We start from the raw sequence: 21,296 nt of genomic DNA, 5'->3' as shown, positions 1-21,296 counted from the left end.
TGGCAAAACCCCATCTCTATAAAAAAAAATTAGCCAGGTGGCTGAAGTGGGAGGATCACCTGAGCCCAGGAGGTCAAGGCTGCAGTGAGCCAAGATTGCGCCACTGCACTCTAGCCTGAGCAATCGAGTGAGACCCTGTCTCAAAATAAAGCTTCCTTCCACTTCAAAGTAGTTTACCCGGCCAGGCATGGTGGCTCACGTCTGTAATCCCAGGCCAACGCAGGCGAACTGCCTGAGGTCAGGAGTTCGAGACCATCCTGGCCAACATAGTGAAGCATAGTCAATTTTTTGTACTAAAAATACAAAAAATTAGCTAGGCGTGGTAGTGAGCACCTGTAATCCCAGCTACTTGGGAGGCTGAGGCAGGAGAATCACTTGAACCTGGGAGGCGGGGCTTGCAGTGGGCCAAGATTGTGCCATTGCACTCCAGCCTGGGCGACAAGAATGAAACTCCATCTCAAAAAAAAAAAAAATAGTTTACCTGAATTCATAAACAGCTAAAGAAAGGGATACTTACCAAGCACCGCTTTATCCAGATTAATATAAGTGAAAGCCTTTAAATGCAAGGATGAAAGGTATCCCTAGAAGAGAAAACACTAATAAGTACAAATCTGTTCATTTATCACATACAGTAGCAATAGGGATTCATTTTCAATTCTGGACTCTATTGAGACTAAGCGCAAAGGCAAAAATGGTAAAATCAAACCTATAAGAACATCATTTCTGGAGGACAGCCTGAACCCACAAGCTCAGGTGCCCAATATGAGAATAGATGATGATAAAGAATACCTCTAGCCATTCAGTGGCACCAACCGATCCAAAGTCTCCAGCACTCCAACTGGCAAAGATAATGCTTCTGCTGGGCTGAAACCCATCTGAAAGAGAAGAAAGTTAGCTTTATCTTGGGAACTGTTATACACGGGCAAGGATGGAAGGTATCCTACTTCAGATGAATCAGAAAGTCTAACTCCAAGATAGCAGATTCCAAAATCTTCTTTTCTGAGCCAAAAAAGAAAAAAAAAATACTAACAAAATCTTTGAGACTCCAGGTGAAAGAATAAAAGAATAGGAATAATTTTTTTTTTTAAGCAACCTACAAAAAGCAATATAGGAGATCTGCAAATAAGATTGAGTACATAGCAGGGGCCAGTAGTCGTCCTTTTACAATTTCATTCTTTCAGTTCCTTAACTTCTGGACCCAGAGATCACTGAAAACAGTGTAAGCATGATGATGCACATCTTGAGAATAATTTGCATAGAAGTAAATCAAAACACTGGATTTTTAAAAAATAACTCTAAAATAAAATAAAAATTCACAAATTTAAGTTATAAGAAGAGTTTGCAGAGAAACTACACTTGTGACAGCGCCTTTTGGGGATACATGTATCACTGCCCTCCATCCCACCCACTTCCCTCAGTATTTTTTTTTCTCCATTAATGTACTCTGTATTAAAGATAAGCATTGCAATTTGCCCTGTGACCCAAAGATTCAAGAATATGATGATTTTGAATGTGTGGGTGGGTAGGAGTGTGAAAGAGTGGCAAGCAGGACAGAAAGGCTCAAAAATAAAACAGGCGGGGCACGGTGGCTCACTCGTAGCAGTTTGGGAGGCTGAGGCGGGTGAATCACTTGAGGTCAGGAGACCAGCCTGGCCAACATGGTGAAGCCCCGTCTCTACTAAAAATACAAAAATTAGCCAGGCGTGGTGGTGGGCGCCTGTAATCCCAGCTACTCAGGAGGCTGAGGCAGGAGAATGGCTTAAAGTCAGGAGGAGGAGGTTGCAGTGAGCTGAGATCGTGCCACTGCACTCCAGCCTGGGCAACAGAGTTAAACTCTGTCTCAAAAAATAAATGAATAAACATAACAAAATTTCAATAGCTGTTAGGCCTCAGTACATGAGTATAGAGGTATGCTACTGCTTTCAAATAGATTACTTAGGGACTATGGTCCGCCTTATCATGCTGGATACATCAAACTAAGCACTAGGGCTCAATAATCCACTGTCTCAAAGAAACTGGTGATTTTCAGCACAGCTAAGACATTTTATGGAAAGCTGTTTCAAAGAAAAAGGCAGCTACAACAAAAGACAATCTGCCTTGTATTTAAGAACTAGAGTCTGGCATGAGGGAACCACAGGAATGCAGGCAAAGCGAGCAAAGCACAGTACAACATCTAGAACCATCTGTAGTGCACCAATATTCAAAGGAACCAAAATTTGTACTCTACCTTTTAAGACCATATCTGAGAACATCTGGGCAAGTTTCAACAGGAGAGCTGTCCCCACACTGGATTTTGCAGCTCCGGGGCCCCACGCATCTCTCTGGGCCCCAACCACAACATAGTGATCTTTAAAAACAAGAGAGGAAGAATTTAAATAAGCTTCTAAACTTTTCTACAATTAGCACATCAGTAGAAAGGTAAAAGTGCAGTATATGTATTAAGAATAAAAGCACCTTACTTCAAATCTGACTAAAAACTCTGGGAATTAAAAATTCACATGAGAATATTAATTTTACTTTACTAGTAGAGCTACTTTTTTCCTACACTACTAATTAAATTTACTGACTACTTAAGTGAAAGAATAAAAGAACAGGAATAATTTTTTTTTAAGTAACCTACAAAGAGCAGCAATATGGGAGATCTGCAAATAAGATTTTGAGTATGTAGCGGGGCCAGTAGTCATTTTCTTATTTCTTAGTAGGTGTTGGCTATTTGATTGCATTTAAACTCAACTCCAGGGACTGGCAAACTACAGCCTGCATACCCATTCATTACGTACAGTCTATGCCTATTTTCTTGCTTCTACAGAGTTGAACAGCTAAAACAGAGACTGTATAGCCTGCAAAAGGTTTATTATCTGCCCCCTTAAGAAATTTGCTTATCACTGGTCTAGTCAATAACTTAGAATAGATTTTCTAGTCACAATGGTCAATTTTCAACAAGAATTTCCTAGGGCCTTATTACCTCCCAGTAAAACTGACACATAGGCCGGGCACAGTGGCTCACACTTGTAATCCCAGCACTTTGGGAGGCCGAGGCAGGCAGATCACGTGAGGTCAGGAGCTGACCTCATAGAGCCTGACCAACATGGAGAAACCCTGTCTACTAAAAATACAAAATTAGCCAGGAATGGTGGTACATGCCTGTAATCCCAGCTACTGGGGAGGCTGAGGCAGGAGAATCGCTTGAACCTGGGAGGTGGAGGTTGCAGTGAGCCGAGATCGCACCACTGCACTCCAGCCTGGGCAACAAGAGTGAAACTCCTTCTCAAAAAAACAAAAACAAAAACAAAAAAATCTGACACATAAACAATTCACTTTAGGACAGGTAAGATTAAGCACTTCATAAAACCAAGCCAAGCCAGCATCGTACACTCCCTCCTTCCCTAGCCACATCCTTAAGAACAGCAAAGAAAACAACAACAACAACAAAAAAAAAAAACCAAGAGGGGTGGGGGCGGTCTTTACCTGGTTCTACGAAGCCTTTAATAACTCCAAAGATGTTAAGAATTTTTGTCTCTTTCAGCACATTGCTCACCGTGAGCTTCACACTTTTGTTTTCCGAGGTTACCATCTTACACGTAGAGTCTGTTTTCCAGTCAGAGGGACAGTCTCCCTCCATATTTCTAGAACCAGAAAGTTCTGAGTTATTGTTCCTTGCCCAAAGTTTACTTTTGTCTAGTGAGGCTCTAGATTAAGAGGACATATAAACAAAACTTACTCTCGGGCAGGCACAGTGCCTCACCCCTTTAATCCCAGCACTTTGGGAGGCCAAGGCAGGTGGATCACAAGGTCAGGAGTTCAAGACCAGCCTGACCAACATGGTGAAACCCCGTTACTACTAAAAATACAAAAATTAACTGGGCATGGTGGCGGGTGCCTGTAATCCCAGCTACTCAGGAGGCTGAGGCAGGAGAATCGCTTGAACCTGGGAAGCAGAGGCTGCAGTGAGCCGAGATCACACTATTGCACCCTACCCTGGGCAACAGAGCAAAATTCCTGTCTCAAAAACAAAAACAAACTTACTCTGTAGTGGTGAACCATTTGTGTCTTACTTTGATCTGTAGGCAGCCAACTGAAAACCATGAATTCCTAGTTTAAGCAATATTTTACAAAACTTCTAACTGTCCTCATCTGATATATGCCTTTCCGCCAGATATAGTTATGTAGTTTATATTTGGAATACATACCAAGATGGACTCAAAATGAAGTTCTTTTAATATATAAAAGGATATTAATACATTTTTATGTTTCCCAACTGTCACCACTAATAAAGATAGTATACATTCTTATCTCAGTTATAAAAAATATTCCTCAGCTGGGTGTAGTGGCTCACGCCTGTAATCCCAGCACTTTGGGAGGCTAAGGCAGAATTCCTTGAACCCAGGAGGTGGAGGTTGCAGTGAGCCAGGATCACACTACTGCACTCCAGCCTGGGCAACAGAGTAAGACTATCACAAAAAAAAAAAAAATCCTATGCTTCCCCCATCTAATTCCTCTGTGTTACCCCAAATAATAGCTGTTCCTAAGGGGGCTTAATTACACAAATATAGGTTGAAACATTATTACTCCCCTACTACATAAGGGTAAGATGCGTCACTGGCTTCACAGGTTGGTTACGACTTGTAGGTGGTAGGTAGAATGAGTCAACAAAAATCACCTATGCTAAAGGCCTCTTAGCATTATCAATGATCATAGTATGTTACACACTCCTTTCTATGCTAAAGGCCTCTTAGCATTATCAATGGCCATAGTACGTTACACACTCCCTCCCCTACGCTAAAGGCCTCTTAGCATGATCAATAGTCATGGTATTTCACATAGTCCTTACATACAGACGTTCTTCATTTGAGACTATCAAGTAGAATATATTTTCACTATCCAATTATGTTAAAGAAACAGGATCAGAGAGCCTATGTCATACAGGAGATAAATGCTTTCATAAAGGTCTGAAACTCGATCTCTATCCTATAACAGGAAATGAGAAATATGTCCACATCCAAATCAAAATTAATCAAATCAAAATTAATGCTAAAACGGAACTGGGCTGTTTTTAAAGAGGAACACTAACACTACAGGGAGGATATCCAGGAGCGCCATGACCATAAATGGTTTCTCTGGAAACCAGCATGAGAAGTGAGGCTTCTCAATCTACAGACAAGGAAACTAGAATCATCCCGTGTTGCTTAGAAGAAAAATCCAGACAAATGGATGTTTCAGGGAATGGGATTTTATCCCAATATGAATTCTAACAGATTCTCTCCACTAACTGAATGGGTTGCCACAGCATCGTGCCTCAGCACAGAAGTACTTGAGCAGAAGTTATGCCAGGAATCTCGCACAAGGAATTCACTGGGGTTGTAAGTCTCCTTATTCTCCTGCATTTGTAAGTCCATTATTAAGATCTCTTTAGAGAAAAATTCATTTTTATCTATACCAAGGTAACAGCTAACTATCTTCCAAATTCCCAAATGTGGAAAATTATAATCATATTTAACATTTTAATCAACATATTACCATTCTTCCCTAACCATAAAACCTCACCCTGCAAGACAGCTTTCAAATAAAAACTTACCCAAACAGCTTTTCTGCAGCAGCTCTGGAGATCGTTTGGACAGGTATATTAGGCAATCCTGACGACTGAGATGGTGGAAACTGAGTGTGATTGAAGGAAGGGAATCCAGGTGTGTAAGGGTCACCTGTTCCCAGATGAGCCTAGGAAAACAAAGAGCAATTCGCTCCATCACATACTTCCTCAAAAGTTCTCTGTAAGATTCGGAGTTGGTATAAGATTCGGAGTTGGTATAAGATTCGGAGTTGGTATAAGGCTGCAGCCCAACCTTAGTTTACCAACTTGAAGCCTCAAAAATCTGAGTGGCTCTACAATGTGACTCCTGTTTTCATGGCACATGGAAATTCTCAGTTCAAGGTACTATTGATAAAGTACTTTTACCAACAAATAATAAAGCCTCAAAGTCAATGTAATCTATCTTCTTGCTTACTGCTAATGTCCTCCCAGAAAAAGAGCATTTAAGGAAGACACAGTGCTATTTCTGCTAATATAGGAATCCAAGAACAATTCAAAGAACTCAAAACGGCGATTTACTCAAGAAATAACTCACATGTCCAAAGAATGAAAGGTCTGCCTTAACAATGGGAAATTTAGTCCGGTCCATATATATCAAGACACCAATTGCATTTAAGCTTTCAGCATTTGCAACCTAAAAGAAAACATATAAAGCTCAGAAAATGAAAATCTGATCATATGAAATGAGAATACATCTTGGACATTATGCTAAAGGCCAAATGGTTACAGAGGACTAAACTCAGAATACTTCCAAATATTTCAAATTGTTTATCTAGTAATGTGTTGTTAATTGTTTCCTGAAAAATTAACTCACTTGTTTGCAAAGTAAGAATAACGGGCCGGGCGTGGTGGCTCACGCCTGTAATCCCAACACCTTGCAAGGCTGAGGCAGGCAGATCATGAGGTCAGGAGTTTGAAACCAGCCTGGCCAACATGGTGAAATCCTGTCTCTACTAAAAATACAAAAATTTGCTGGGCTTAGTGGCAGGCGCCTGTAATCCCAGCCATTCGGGAGGCTGAGGCAGGAGAATTGCTTGAAACTGTAAGGCAGAGGTTGCAGTAAGCCACTGCACTCTAGCCTGAACAAAAGAGCAAAACTCCGTCTCAAAAAAAAAAAAAAAACCAAAGAATAACGAAGGCCAGGAGTGGTGGCTCACGCCTGTAATCCCAGCAATTTGGAAGGCCGAGGCAGGCGGATCACCTGAGGTCAGGAGTTCAAGACCAGCCTGGCCAACTTGGTGAAATCCCCTCTCTACTAAAAATGCAAACATTAGCTGGGCGTGGTGGCAGACGCCTGTAATCCCAGCTACTCAGGAGGCTGAGGCAGGAGCATCACTTGAACCCGGGAGGCAGAGGTTGCAGTGAGCTGAGATCACGCCACTGCATTCCAGCCAGGGTGACAGAGACTCCATCTCAAAAAAAAAAAAAAAAAAAGAAAGAAAAGAAAAATAACAAAAACCCATCTAAGACAACCACTTTTTTGAGTCCCACTGTCACCCAGGCTGGAGTGGCACAAGTCACATCTCACAGCCTCCAGGGCTCAAGCAGTCCTCTCACCTCAGCCTCTCAAAGTGTTGGGATTACAAGTATGAGCCCTGCCACTTCTTTAAAAATGCAGAAATCACCACTGTCCTTTGATATGTTCCAGTCTAGTTCCTTGTGTATGTTTGGCTATTTATTTTCCTTTTTATAAAACATGCTTTTAACTGTATTCTGTATATGCATAAAACTGAGTTATACAGACAAACAGCTTTCACTTAAGCATTTCTGATTAGGCAAGTGGAACTTATTTGATTTGCTTAGCACTTTTAATAAATTATATTATCTGGTATGAGAGTTTAAGATCGCTGGTTTTCAGAATGTAAGAATATTAACAAGAAATATAACTTACCTGAAGAGTAAGATACTAAAGTACTGTATTGAATATTTTATATATATATATAAAATAACCCACACTCACCTTTTCTGCAAAGGTGATTTTTCCTGCTCTGACAATCACTATAGATCCATTCACAGGAGAGTCTAAATCCTCAAAGTCTTTTTTAGTACCAAAATTAGCATGGACCAGTTTACCCTAGAACAAAGACATTAGATTTAATGAGCATTATGGTATTGGAACAGCTCTAAAATCTTGAGACAAAAGAGTTTTATAGACCAAACCTAAGACAGGCAACCCAAGAGATAAAAGGAGGCCAAGGCCTAAAAGACATGAGTTCTAAAAAACTTTATAATTTTTAGGTCAGAGGTATTAGAATAAAATCAAGAGTTTTAGCCTCCTATGTCTTTCATGCTTTTATTCTACGCTGCCTTTCATGTAAAGGGCATTTAGATTAAAGAGGCCTATGTAGGCTGGTCATGGGACTGGAGGCCTGGAACAATCTTCGCCTTGAGGACATCATAGAAAGAGGTTTTAACCGAAAGACCTGACAATACATCTGTCCCAAAATTAAAACACCATCTATTACAACAAAGTGACTTGCATACACCAACTTTGGATGTGTCATTATGTTCCTAAGCTAAGAAGAGTCCAGATGAACAGCTATAAACAGACACTAACACCAAGCACCTGAACACAGAAAGCTGGAAGCTGAAGAAAAACCTTCAATGTTCTTTAACAGAACAATCTACCATCTCTAAACTCCTGGCTTACAGGCAGCCAGGCAAAGGGATAAAGCACAAGTATCCAGAAAGGCAAGGACTCACCACAGAACTGCACCTGCCTCAAAAGGTATCCACTGGAGATGCCCAACTCACAAATGTGATTTTTGTTTTTGAGACGAATTTCGCTCTTGTTGCTCCTGCTGGAGTGCAGTGGCGCAATCTCCACTCACTGCAACCTCCGCCTCCTGGGTTCAAGGGATTCTCCTGCCCCAGTCTCCCAAGTAGCTGGGATTACAGGCACCCACCACCACGCCCGGCTAATTTTTGTATTTTTAGGGGACTTCAACATGTTGGCCAGGCTTGTCTCTGACCTCAGGTGATCTGTCTACCTTGGACTTCCAAAGTGCTGGCATTATGGGCGTGAGCCACCACGCCCAACCACAAATGTGATTTTTAAGCTGAAAATTATTCCATCTGTTCTCTATTTCTGTGTTAATTTGACTGTATCTGCCTAAGTTTAAAAAGATCAAGGGCTGGGTGCAGCAGCTTACTCCTGTAATCCCAGCACTTTGGGAGGCCAAGGTGCATGAATGGCTTGAGCCCAGGAGTTTGAATTCAAGACCAGCCTGGTCAACATGGCAAAACCCTGTCTCTACCACAAATAATAATAATAATAATAATAAAATAAAAAATAAAAATTAGCAGGACGTCCCAGCTACTCGGGAGGTTCACTTGAGCCTGGGTGGTGGTGGAGGTTGCAGTCAGCCAAGCTCACGCCACTGCATTCCAGCTAAGGCAAAAGAGTGATACCCTGTCTCAAAACAAAAATAAAAAAAGATCAAGCATTAATGAATCAAGCTAAGACTAGGCCCCAGCCAAGATGGATATTTAGATCTGTCCCCACAGGGAGGATATGCATTTGTTTAGCAAATACTACTATGTATGGTCAGCCATTCTCCAAAGCTCTGCGACATGGCAGTAAATAGAACTAACCCATGGTTCTTCATTTGGCTCACATTCTAACGGAAACAAAGGCATAGATAATGTCAGGTGCTATCAGTACCATAAAGAAAAAATAAAGCAGGATATGGGGAAAGTGATTAGAGAGAGAAGACATTGCATGTTGACTGTGTCATTAGAGGGTTGAAAACCAAAATATCTCACGATAATTTACATTTCACAAGTAAATGTATAACTCCTAAGAATAGAAAAGATGAGTTTTGAATGATTCAAGAGGGAAAAGCATCTCATGCACTGTTTTGCCTTACTTACAGTAACTGTTGCAGCCTTACTATACGCCACATAACCCCCAGGATTCTCCACCAGGTAAACAAGTCCACCATTCTTATCAACTATGATCACCGAGTTTTGAGCACTGTTAAAAAGATGAAGTTAAAATAAGTCTAAGGTCATCCTTCCAAAAAACACAATAGCTTACATTTAGTATGTCTTGCATTATTTGGCTTCAGGAAATTTACCTCTAAATCTTAAGCTTAATTTTTATTTTAAAAGCCTTTGGGCCACGTGTGGTGGCTCACGCCTGTAATCCCAGCACTTTTGGGAGGCCGAGGCGGGCAGGTCACCTGAGGTCAAAAGTTCGAGACCAGCCTGGCCAATATGGTGAAACCCCACCTCTACTAAAAATACAAGAATTAGCTGGGCATGGAGGTGTACACCTGTAATCCTAGCTGCTTTGGAGGCTGAGGCAGGAGAATCCGTTGAACCCAGAAGGCAGAGGCTGCAGTGAGCAGAGATTGTGTCACTGCACTCCAGCCTGGGCAACAGAGCAAGACTCTGTTTCAAAAAAAGCAAGAGTAACAAAAAGTCTTTGCTATATTTAGCACACCTGAAAATAGCTACTTGTATAAAAATAAGTTTACCATCTTTCAACATACCTGTCCTTGACCTGAATCTTAACAAAATGTTGATCACGCCAGACTTTGCTGAGTTTAAATTCACGAAATTGATTTTCAATATACAATGCAAGATTTTCATCTTTTTGAGATCCAGCCTCACGAGGGACATATAAATTTTCATTCAGCAGCCTGGAGGAGAAAATGTCTTTTAAATAAACTTAAGTTTAATTTAAAATAAACATTTAACTCAAGGATTAAACAAATTGTTTTGAAAGCAAAATATTATCCCTCATAGTTTAGATAAACGAACTGTGACCCAAAACTTCTAGATTAACACAAACTAAGAAAAAAAAAACTGTGCCCCAAATCTTAATTTATAACTTCACAGCTTCTTTACCCACTATAAAGGACCCCTTCAAGAGCCTCATCATAATGTATCTGCTGAGGGGAAATGAGTAGCTTCCAGGAGATCTACTATAAAGTCAATTATAAAATCTAAGATAGTACTACTGTGCTAAACAGGGTGCATAGTTTCAATTTTTACCTACTTGTGAAGCATTTCTGAATACCCTGAAGCAAAGCTGCTCCTTGGTCTGATCTCCCATTGCTCTTTCTATTTACTCAGCATATTAGTTCTCACATGTTTGTGGGGTGGACTATATTCTCACTTTATCCATAATATCTGGTGTACAGTAAATAAGCACAAAAGCATCAACTAGATGAAGTAGAAAATGCCATAACTTAAGACTAAAGAATTATAGTACCACGCTAACTATAGGAAGCTTGAAAAAAGGAAAAGATAAATTTATTATTTGCACAGAGGCATGGATGTGCAAAGATAGTAAAACTATATGGACAAGTGTTACAGCTCTTAGAATCTGTCTAGCATGCTTTCTGGCTTTTGCCAGAAAGCCCATTAAAAATAAAATAAATAAATATAAAATAAAAATCTGGCCAGGTGTGGTGGCTCACACCTGTAATTCCAGCACTTTGGGAGGCCGAGGCAGGAGGGTCACCTGAGGTCAGAAGTTCGAGACCAGCCTGGCCAACATGGTGAAATCCCGTTTCTACCAAAAACAAAATTAGCAGAGTGTGGGCACAAGCCTGTGATCTCAGCTACTCAGGAGACTGAGGTAGGAGAATCACTTGAACCTGGGAGACAGAGGTTGCAGTGAGCTGAGATCGTGCCACTACACTCCAGTCTGGACAACACAGGAAGACTCCATCTCAAAATAAATAACTAAATAAATAAAAATAAAAATCTAAGGACAGACCGGCCTGGAAGACATGGTGAGACTCCGTCTCTTAAAAAACAAATTAGCTGGGTGTGGTGCTGCGTGCTTATAGTCCCAGCTACTCAGGAGGCTATGGTGGGGGGATCGTTTGAGCCTGGGAGGTTGAAGCTGCAGTGAGATGAGATCGTACCACTGTATTCCAGCCTCCACCAGAGGGAGACACTGTCTCTGGATACATATTGGCCTATGGGTTAATGGGTGAGTATCAGCAGAAACTAAGAAGCACTAGACTTAAGTCAGGCAGTTAAATTACCCATGATCTAGAAGATGAAAAAGGCTACTTCTGGCATGTGTTGTTTCCTATAAAAGAGAAAAGCTACTGATGCCCTTGTCAACAAAGCAGAGCTTAGTACAACATTATAAGAGGTTAAGAAGAGCCAGGCGTGGTGCCTCACACCTGTAATCCCACCACTTTGGAAGGCCAAAGCGGGCGGATCACGAGGTCAGGAGATCGAGACCACCCTGGCTAACACAGTGAAACCCTGTGTCTACTAAAAACACAAAAAATTAGCCGGGCGTGGTGACGGTCGCCTGTAGTCCCAGCTACTCGGGAGGCTGAGGCAGGAGGCGGAGCTTGCGGTGAGCTGAGATCGTGCCACTGCACTCCAGCCTGGGCGACAGAGCAAGACTCCTCAAAAAACAAAACAACAACAACAAAAAAGAGAGATTAAGAAGAAAAATCAGAGCCAAAGAATGACAGCAAGCAATAAGCTACAAAGATCGGGAAAACATCAAGGGCCTATGAATTTTTTAAGAAAAAGGAGACTCCCTAGAAGTTCTACCTTTTTTCCTACCAGTATAGTTTCAGTTCTTTACAGGCCCCTCACCCTCTTTAGCTAAACATGGCAAGTCTTGTCTTCTCTGAAAAGCCATTCCCACAGTGTCACCATTATTGTTTCCCTGCGGCCTATCATAATTCCTGAATTACTCATCTAGATACTTGCAAAGGAGCTCATGCTCACTTGATGGTGCTGGTGAAGTCTGTGCTGTCCAGTTTCTCTGACAACTTTTTCTTCAGGTCATCCCAGTATAAGCGCGGCGCCGCAGGGAAGTCCTCCTCTGGCTCCTCCCTCGCTGGAGACTCGGTGCCTGCCAGCCTCTCACACTCAGTTTTTGGTTCTACCCCTTTACAATAGCCCAAGTAGCCAATCATAAACCCTAAAGAGACAAAGTTCCAGAGTGAACTCAGAATTTCACTTGTGATCTATCCCTGTTAATACTTTTCAGGTAAGCCTTGAAAATACTGGTTTTCAAATTCTAAGTAGTTTTAAAGTATATAATGCATCTCAGTTTTGTATACTTTAAGCCACTTAATAAACTGTATACTAGCTTTATTTCATATAGTTACCTATTCAAAACATAGGTACTTTTTCCAAAAGACCTCCTTGAAACATCAGACTGAGCTTCTACACCACCAGTATCCTGTGTATATGTTTTAGTGTAACATTTGTTTCCTGGTGGAGTGGTAGCAAACAAAAAAATACATAAATAAAAAGAAAACACTTGCTCATCGTATTGAAAGAATTCATGGGTCTCTCTTTCCAACCAGACTAAATTCAATGACAGGTATAGAATCTACTCATGATTGTCTTCCTAGTGGGACTTAAAAAGGCACAAAGTGGACGGGTGAAGTGGCTCGTGTCTGTAATCCTAGCACCTTCGGAGGCCAAGGTGGGTGGATCACAAGGTCAGGAATTAGAGACCAGCCTGCCCAACATGGTGAAACCCCGTCTCTACTAAAAATACAAAAACTAGCCAGGTGTGGTGGCGCACACCTGTAGTCTCAGCTCCTCAGGAGGCTGAGGCAAAAGAATCGCTTGAACCCAGGAGGCAGAGGTTGCTGTGAGCCAAGATCACGCCACTGCACTCCAGCCTGGGCGACAGAGACTCCATCTCAAAAAAAAAAAAAATTAGCCGGGTGTGGTGGTGAGCGCCTATAGTCCCAGCTACTCAGGAGGCTAAGGCAAAGAATCGCTTAAACCTGGTAGGCAGAGGTTGCAGTGAGCCAAGACGGTGCCACCGCACTCTAGCCTAGGCAACAGAGTTTAAGACTGTCACAAAACAAAACAAAACAAAAAGGCACAAAATAACTATATGCTGAACTGAAATAACAGACTTCTCAGAGTTGGTCATGGGAAATACTGAAGTTTGGAATGGTCATTCTTACCAATCAAGAAAAAGATGATCACGGCAATGGTCCCATAGCAGATATTCCCACCACACCTTTTTGGTTTTGTGCCATTGGCCTTTGTGTTATTGTCAGTATTTTCTTCTTCATCTACACCAAGTTTCATCTCCACATGGCTGTTATCGCCGTCCACTTGCCGAGCCAGGCTGAACCGGGTATATGACAATGGTTCTCCACCAAACTGTTTTGGGGAAAAAGGCATGATGAAGAACAGGCACCGGAATGTTTAGGAAAAGCTTGCTTAGGTATATGCTTGTTATTGGGCCATTACTATGACTTGCTATGTATTCCTCAGTGTTTTCCTTTCAAACCAACATTCTTCCCGGGGCCCAGTCAAGGGCTAGTTCACACTGGTCTTCTCAATCAGTCTTTCCTTTTCTGTAAATGGTTTTTTGGTGTTTTTTTTTGAGACAAGGTCTTCCTCTCTCTCCCAGGATGCAGTGCAGTGGTGTCATCACAGCTCACTGCAGCCTCAAAATCCTGGGCTCTACTGATTCTGCCGTCTCAGTCTCCTGAGCAGCTGGGACTAGGGGCACAAATCACTTTAGGATACTATGCAGTAACCCAGAGCATGATGCTGGTGGGAGCCAGGGAACAAGAATAAAACAAGGTTATAAATAAGCAGAAATTCTGACTAAGCATAAGATAGAAGACAGAAAAGAGAGAATAGGCCAGACGCGGTGGCTCACGCCTGTAATCCCAACACTCTGGGGGGCCAAGGCAGACGGATCATTTGAGGTCAGGAGTTTGAGACCAGCCTGACCAACACGGTGAAATCCCGTCTCTACTAAAATAAAAAAATTTAAAAATTTAAAAAAATTAAAAAAAAAAAAAAAACCAGCTGGGCATGGTGGTGCACGCCTGTAATCTCAGCCACTCAGGAGGCTAAGGCAGGAGAATTACTTGAACTCAGGAGGCGGAGGTTGCAGTGAGCACTCCAACATGGGCAACAAGAGCCCACGCTGTGACTCCATCCCAAAAAATAAATAAATAAAAGAGAGAATGGAGGTCCAGATAGTGTGTCAAGAGTTAGGCTCCTTTTCATCATGTCCCGGATGGCTGTCTTTTCTGTATGTTCTTTCAGCTTTCGCTCATACTGTCTACTCAATGTTTCTTAAAATTTCATTTTTTTTAATAGAGATGGGATTGCTATGTTGCCCAGGCAAGTCTCAAACTCCAAGTGATCCTCCTGCCTCACCTCCCAAAGTGCTGGGATTACGGGACTGAGCCACCACACTTGGCCTCATTCAGCCTTTGCTTTTTTTTTTTTTTTTTTTTGAGATGCAGTCTCCCTCTGTGACCCAGGCTGGAGTGCAGTGGCACGATCTCGGCTCATTGCAACCTCCGCCTCCCAGGTTCAAGCCATTCTCCTGCCTCAGCCTCCCGAGTAGCTGGGACTACAGGCGTGCGCCATGACACTCCACTAATTTTTCTTTTTTTTTTTTTTTTGTATTTTTAGTAGAGATGGAGTTTCACCCTGTTGGTCAGGCTGGTCTTGAACTCCTGACCACAGGTGATTGACCTACTTCAGCCTCCCAAAGTGCTGTGATTACAGGCGTGAGCCGCGACGCCCGGCCAACTTTGCTTTTTACCTCTCTCACTAAGGAGACATTTTGATCAGCGCTTTCTTTAGTTCATCTTGTCTACTCGGCTGCCCCTCTACCACACCCAGAACCACGCTGAGAATTCTTCCAAGACCTTCTATAATCAACCCTATTGAAGGCTGAACTCTGTGGGATCAGTTATGCCTCAAGACCAATTCAAATGTAAATGAATACCTGATAATAGATTTGGGTTATTATTTCATGCTTCAAGTCATGCTTGTATATTTCACATTCTTGCAGACAGAAATACAACTGAAAATATCTTACCAAGTTAGAGAATGCTGATCTAGCTTGATCCATCATCCCGAACTGCCACACAGAAGAACCTAGGTATCAGAATAGAGAATTATTGAGAAAGATACTACTGTATCACATTAGTGAACTTTCTATTACCAGGCTAAATGTTTTATACCAAATTTTTAAAATAGCTTATCACTTTTCTAGAAAAGGCATTTAACCACAATGTACATGACAACTAAATTAAGTGTGATCCTTTTTAATACTTGTTATATATGTATTTCCTTTTTTTTTTTTTTTTTTTTGTAGAGACAAGGTCACTCTATGTTGCCCAGGCTGGTCTTGAACTCCTGGCCTCAAACAATCCTCCCACCTTGGCATCCCAAAGGGCTGCGATTACAGGTATGAACCACTATGCTCTGAGTAGACAAAGAAGTGACACATACTGCCGGGTGCAGTGGCTCACGCCTGTAATGCCAGCACTTTGGGAGGCTGAGGCCGGTGGATCACCTGAGGTCAGGAGTTCGAGACCAGCCTGAGTTCGAGACCAGCCTAACCAACATGGTGAAACCCTGTCTCTACTAAAAACACAAAAATCAGCTGGGCATGGTGGTGTGCACCTGTAATCCCAGCTACTCGGGAGGCTGAGGCAGGAGAATCACTTGAACCCGGGGAGCGGAGGTTATGGTGAGCCAAGATCACACCATTGCACTCCAGCCCGGGCAATAAGAGCAAAATTCCGTCTCAAAAAAAAAAAAAAAAAGTGACACACACAAAAAGACAACAGACTATCACTTGAAAAAACTAAGACTAAAGCAGACAAGACCAGTTATGCTACGAATACCACAAACCATCTTCAATGGAAAGGGGAAGAAATCCTGATTCTGACTGAATGAATAGTTCTACAAGTGATTCGATCTTTGACACAAAAAGAAACACGAAACACAGATCTGCTATTTTACAGATGAAGAGGCCACTTATCAGAGAAACTAAGTGGCCTGTTCACGGCTGAAAATTGATAATCTAAGTGAAGTTAAATGGGTTACTGGGTTATAGAAATTGTATTCTCATCTCTGGAAATTTAAGACATTAACCTTAACTTCTGTCAAAGCAAAATACATCTCTATAATCAAAGTCCTATGTTAAGTTAAAGGCCTTAACTGAAATCTGAATTTTCGGTTTGAGGGCATCTAGATACGTGAAAGTGATATGATCCTGAGATTTGCAAAATGGACATTTATTGGACTATTTTAAAGCTTTTCCTACATACGAGTACACTGAGAGCATATTAAACGCGCACACGGCACAAAGCCAGCTGTGAGGTATATGCAAACTGTAAAGCAAAGGGTATGATAACTGGCATTAAGAAAAAGCTTTCTGGCCGGGCGTGGTGGCTAACGCCTGTAATCCCAACACTTTGGGAGGCTGAGGCAGGTGGATCACGAAGTCAGGAGTTAGAGACCAGCCTGGCCAAGGTGGTAAAACCCCCATCTCTACTAAAAGCACAAAAATTAGCTGGGCGGGCTGATGGGCACCTGTAATCCCAGCTACTGGGGAGGCTGAGGCAGGAGAATCGCTTGAACCCGGGAGGCAGAGGTTGTGGTAAGCCAAGATGGCGCCACTGCACTCCAGCCTGGGGGACAGTGAGACTCCATCTCAAAAAAAAAGAAAAAAAGTTCTAAAACCCATTACAAAAAAACTTATTTTTAAATCCAAGCTTTAAAGACCAGCGTCCATATGCAATGGGTCATATTCTTAGAAGCATAATCTTTTTTTTTGAGACAGAGTTTCAGTCTTGTTGCCGAGGCAGGAGTGCAACAGCATGATCTCGGCTCACTGCAACCTCCGACTCCTGGGTTCATGCGATTTTCCCACCTCAGACCCCGAGTAGCTGGGATTACAAGCGCCTGCCACCATGCCCGGCTAATTTTTGTATTTTTAATAGAGACGGGATTTCACCATGTTGGCCAGGGTGGTCTGGACCTACGGTGATCCACCCACCTGGCTTCTCAAAGTACTAAGATTAGTTACTTGACAAGAACATCCCAAGGCGTGTGAGCCACTGCGCCCGGCCAGAAGCACAATCTTTTGCCCCTTCTGTTACAAAAAGCTTATCACTGCCACCACCAGAGCAGTAAGGACCCAATCACTAGAGCAGACCTGGAAGGCCCCACCCTGAACCAATTTTAATCATCCTTTTCCAGGAAAAAACATCTTGCAAGGTTTGACACTCATCTGAACCATCATTCCTCAAGTTTTCTAGTTTTAAATTAATTTTAAGAACACAAAGCGATGGCCGGGCATGGTGGCTCACACCTGTAATCCCAGCAACACTTTGGGAGGCCGAGGCGAGCAGATCACCTGAGGTCGGGAGTTTGAGACTAGCCTGACCAACATGGAGAAACTCCATCTCTACTAAAAAAAATACAAAATTAGCTGGGCGTGGTGGCGAATGCCTGTAATCCCAGCTACTGGGGAGGCTGAGGCGGGAGAATCACTTGAACCCAGGGGAGGTGGAAGTTGCGGAGAGATCGCGCCATTGCATTCTACCCTGGGCAACAAGCGTGAAACTCCGTCAAAAATAAATAAAAAAATAATCTAAGCTACTTGTGTATCTTTGGTGTTCTCAATGGTGACTGAAAACAACAATTCAATTTTTCACATTAATAATGAAGTTCAGGTAGGCCAAACGTAGCCCCACATTTTGAACTATGAAATGGAACACATTCACTGCCTAACCACTTCACTACCCTCTATTTTCTCCAAAATCTGACAGAATCCAGCCCATCTTTTTACCCACTAACATTCTTCTCTGTTTCTTGAGGTCCTCATTTCTTCCAGGCTCAGCTCAAGGGCCATCTCTATGAAGCCTTCTCTGACTGACTTCCCTATCCTGTAATAACTGGTATTGAACGACCTGATAATGAGTAAAAATATTGTATTTAACAGTACTAGGGCATGCTTGATGCATGAGATTCCAAATGATATGAAAAACATAATGAAAACATTGGACCAGTAATCTTTTCCCATCCCAGCCACTCTTCTGGTTTAGTAGGGAGGTTTTTTTTTTGTTTTTGACATGGCATCTCATTGTGTGGCCCAGGCTGGAGTGCAGTGGTGCGATCTCAGCTCACTACAACCTCTGCCTTCCAGGTTAAAGTGATTCTCAAGCTTCCGCCTCCTGAGTGGCTGGGATTACAGGTGTGCACCACCACACCCAGCTAATTTTTGTATTTTTAGCAGAGGCAGGCGTTCACCATGTTAGTCAGCCTGGTCTCGAACTCCTGACCTTAGGTGATCCGCCTGCCTCAGCCTCCCAAAGTGCTGGGATTACAGGCCTGAGTGAGCCACGGCACCCAACCAAGAATCAGTTTTAACATAAATTGGATTGTGATCCAATTCAGGTTTGGCTGGGAACCTTGCTCCATGACATGTAAATACATTATCAGAGGCAAGTAACTGCCTCGCCTGAGGGCACAGTTAGCCAAACTGCTGTGTATCCAACGACCTTCAACACAGGCTAGGTTTACAGCCACCATTACTTGATAAGAACATCCAAAGGAAATTGAAGGATGCCATGCTCTATATAACCTTGCAATATCGATGACAAAAATTATCTTAACTCTGGATTTTCTTGAGAAGCATACTGTAACCCAAAATTGAAGGCGGGGGGTGGGGGGACCAGCAGGGTCCACAAGCACTCTAGAGAGCTTAACCTTAATTTTCACAGTAAGCTTAGCATACAAGTATGGGGTGGCCAAATACAATTTCCTACTTCAATCCTCTTATCAACGGGGAAGAAAATGGGAAAAGCTGCAGAATCCAGCCCCCCGGATAAGTGACGTACCCAAGTCTCTACAAGCAGTGAGCAGAGGGAAAGCGTTAACCGAAAAAAGCCGAATCAAAATGTATTTTCTTACCCACCCTCCCAACCTTAAAGAACTGTCCAGCAGAATGTGACACAACGGCCTCTCGGGCGCCCATCAACACAGCACAGCCCTCTGACCACACCGCTAATCTCCAAGTATCCTTCACCAATAAGACTCCTATGGCTCCCGTCTTGTCGTGAGAACTGCTAGCAATATTCTTAATGTCAACACCTGCGGCGTTCCGCCGGATTCTGCCTTGAGAAAATAGAACCCACACACGGCGAACAGGCAGAGCGTGGCGAGACCAGCTTGTACCAGAGCCGAAGGGTCAGTTTACAGAAGCCCGTATCTAATTAATGCCTGTACCACGCCAGGTAACCGAATCGGGGACAGCTCTGTCCCTTTCCGCAGTGAGAGCGGAGCCTGCCCGGAGCCCGGGGAAGCGAAGGTTTACAAGCCCAAGGTCACCCACGGATCCCAGCCATTCCCCGGGGCGACTTCCTGGAGCAGCCACGTGTTCCCCGACGCCGCACGCCGCGCAGCTGCACCGGGACTGCGCCCGCGCTCCCGGACCCGCAGCCCGGAGCCCGCGCACGAGGGCCTGCAGCCTGCAAGGGCGAGGACCCGAAGTCCGCGGGGCTGAGCGACGTGGGGTACACCTGCTCTCGTCCTCGGAGCAGTAAGAGAAGCCATTCGTCGCTCTGTGACCGAGGCGGCGGGCAAGAAGGCAGCGAGAAGGGAAGGGACGGGAGGCCAAGGGACGAGAGGCGAAGGGACGCCTCTCCGCACAGCCGCCCGACCCCGTGCACCTGCAGCCGCTCGAGGTGCCGCCACAGCCCCTTCCCCACAGGCTCGCGGCCCCGCTCCATCCCGGCCGCCCCGCCTGGGGCCGCGGCCGCCTTCCCGCTCCCCGCGCGGCCCCCTATGGCTGCTAGACAGCACCGGAGCGGCCGCTCCAGCAAGCCCCGCAGGACGAAGGGAGGACACGAGGGTCGGCGTCGTTCTAGAAGCCCGCAGTCACTCACACTAGCGCGTCCTCCGTCCCGCGCCGCCCCAGCCGCCACCCGATATCACGACGCTCTGAGGGGATGGCGGCCCCGAACCGGCGGTTTATAGCCTGGCCCCGCCCCCGGCCCCCCGGGGCCTTGCGTCACTTCCTGAGGCACGTACGCTCGGCGAGGTGCTCTGACAGATCGCCTGGGGGCGGGGATGCGCGCGCACCGGGCGGGGCCCTCCGCGGAGGGCGCTGCGGGCGAGGCGAAGGCGGAGGGAAAAGGCGCCAAGGCAGCAGGTGCCCCGAGGAGCCGCGCGATGGGCGCGCTGGCCTCTGCCTCGGCGCCTTCCTCCACCCTGGCAGCCTGGCAGCCTGGCAGCCTCTGCCTGACCTTGACCGACCTCCAGTCCCTGCAGTGCAAGGTCAAATCTGTTGGCGTTGACGCTCAAATGTTGGATACTTGCACTGCAGCAGTTCCTTAAAATGTATGTGCAGGATGGAATGTTAGGTAACCATTAAAGCCGCTCTTGTGAAGATGTATTTTGCAGCCTCAGAAATACAAAAAGGAAAAGAAAAGCAAAATGCAAATTTTTGTTCAGAATGTATACAAGCTGCACTGTAACCAAGAGTAGCGGAGTGCTTTGCATAATGTTTAATGCATGAGGGAATAAAAGGGAAAATAGAAACAATCGGGTGATAGGATTGTAGATTAACTTTCGTTTTCATTGCCATTATTGCTGTTACTGGATTGTGCAGGGCATAACAAAATTCAATTCTTATCACCGTTTAAACTCTTTCCAAACAATCACACCCTCTCCCTCCCTCTGGTCAGTAACCTGCAGGCCAGGGAGGTAGTAGCCACAATGCAAGAAAACAACCCGGACCTTAAAAGCATTGCATATAAACTGACCTTCAGCGCCCTTAGGGACACAGAACAGCCCTTTAAGAAGCAAATCTGGCCGGGCGCGGTGGCTCAAGCCTGTAATCCCAGCACTTTGGGAGGCCGAGACGGGCGGATCACGAGGTCAGGAGATCGAGACCATCCTGGCTAACACGGTGAAACCC

At 44.1% G+C, this 21,296-nt stretch overlaps 1 protein-coding gene and 1 non-coding gene across 6 annotated transcripts in view; one reads left to right on the top strand and one right to left on the bottom strand.

Moving 5' to 3' along the window:
• The window catches only part of TFRC (transferrin receptor), a 32,279-nt gene extending 11,725 nt beyond the window's left edge, over positions 1-20,554 (bottom strand). For 2 of the 5 annotated variants that reach the window (XM_025374011.1, XM_025374032.1), the window contains exons 1-13: positions 20,263-20,388; positions 15,399-15,457; positions 13,507-13,708; positions 12,302-12,497; positions 10,084-10,233; positions 9,461-9,563; positions 7,548-7,661; positions 6,123-6,221; positions 5,576-5,715; positions 3,469-3,626; positions 2,228-2,347; positions 790-875; positions 518-581 (exon numbers count right to left, since the gene is read on the bottom strand). In XM_025374011.1, coding sequence (XP_025229796.1) covers positions 518-581; positions 790-875; positions 2,228-2,347; positions 3,469-3,626; positions 5,576-5,715; positions 6,123-6,221; positions 7,548-7,661; positions 9,461-9,563; positions 10,084-10,233; positions 12,302-12,497; positions 13,507-13,708; positions 15,399-15,434 — 1,468 coding nt within the window. In that variant the 5' untranslated portion in view covers positions 15,435-15,457; positions 20,263-20,388. Of the gene's footprint in view, positions 1-517; positions 582-789; positions 876-2,227; positions 2,348-3,468; positions 3,627-5,575; positions 5,716-6,122; positions 6,222-7,547; positions 7,662-9,460; positions 9,564-10,083; positions 10,234-12,301; positions 12,498-13,506; positions 13,709-15,398; positions 15,458-20,046 lie in introns of all 5 variants that reach the window. The other 3 variants (XM_025374021.1, XM_025374028.1, XM_025374040.1) reach the window with 3 other exon arrangements.
• LOC112619890 lies at positions 10,902-10,961 on the top strand. The gene has a single exon (XR_003118373.1). It is a non-coding gene; the product is annotated as a U7 small nuclear RNA (small nuclear RNA).
• Positions 20,555-21,296: the final 742 nt, after the last annotated feature.

This window comes from Theropithecus gelada, chromosome 2, assembly GCF_003255815.1.
Source record: "Theropithecus gelada isolate Dixy chromosome 2, Tgel_1.0, whole genome shotgun sequence".
Classification (NCBI taxonomy): Eukaryota; Metazoa; Chordata; class Mammalia; order Primates; family Cercopithecidae; genus Theropithecus; species Theropithecus gelada.
This window is presented reverse-complemented; position numbering and strand designations above follow the sequence as displayed.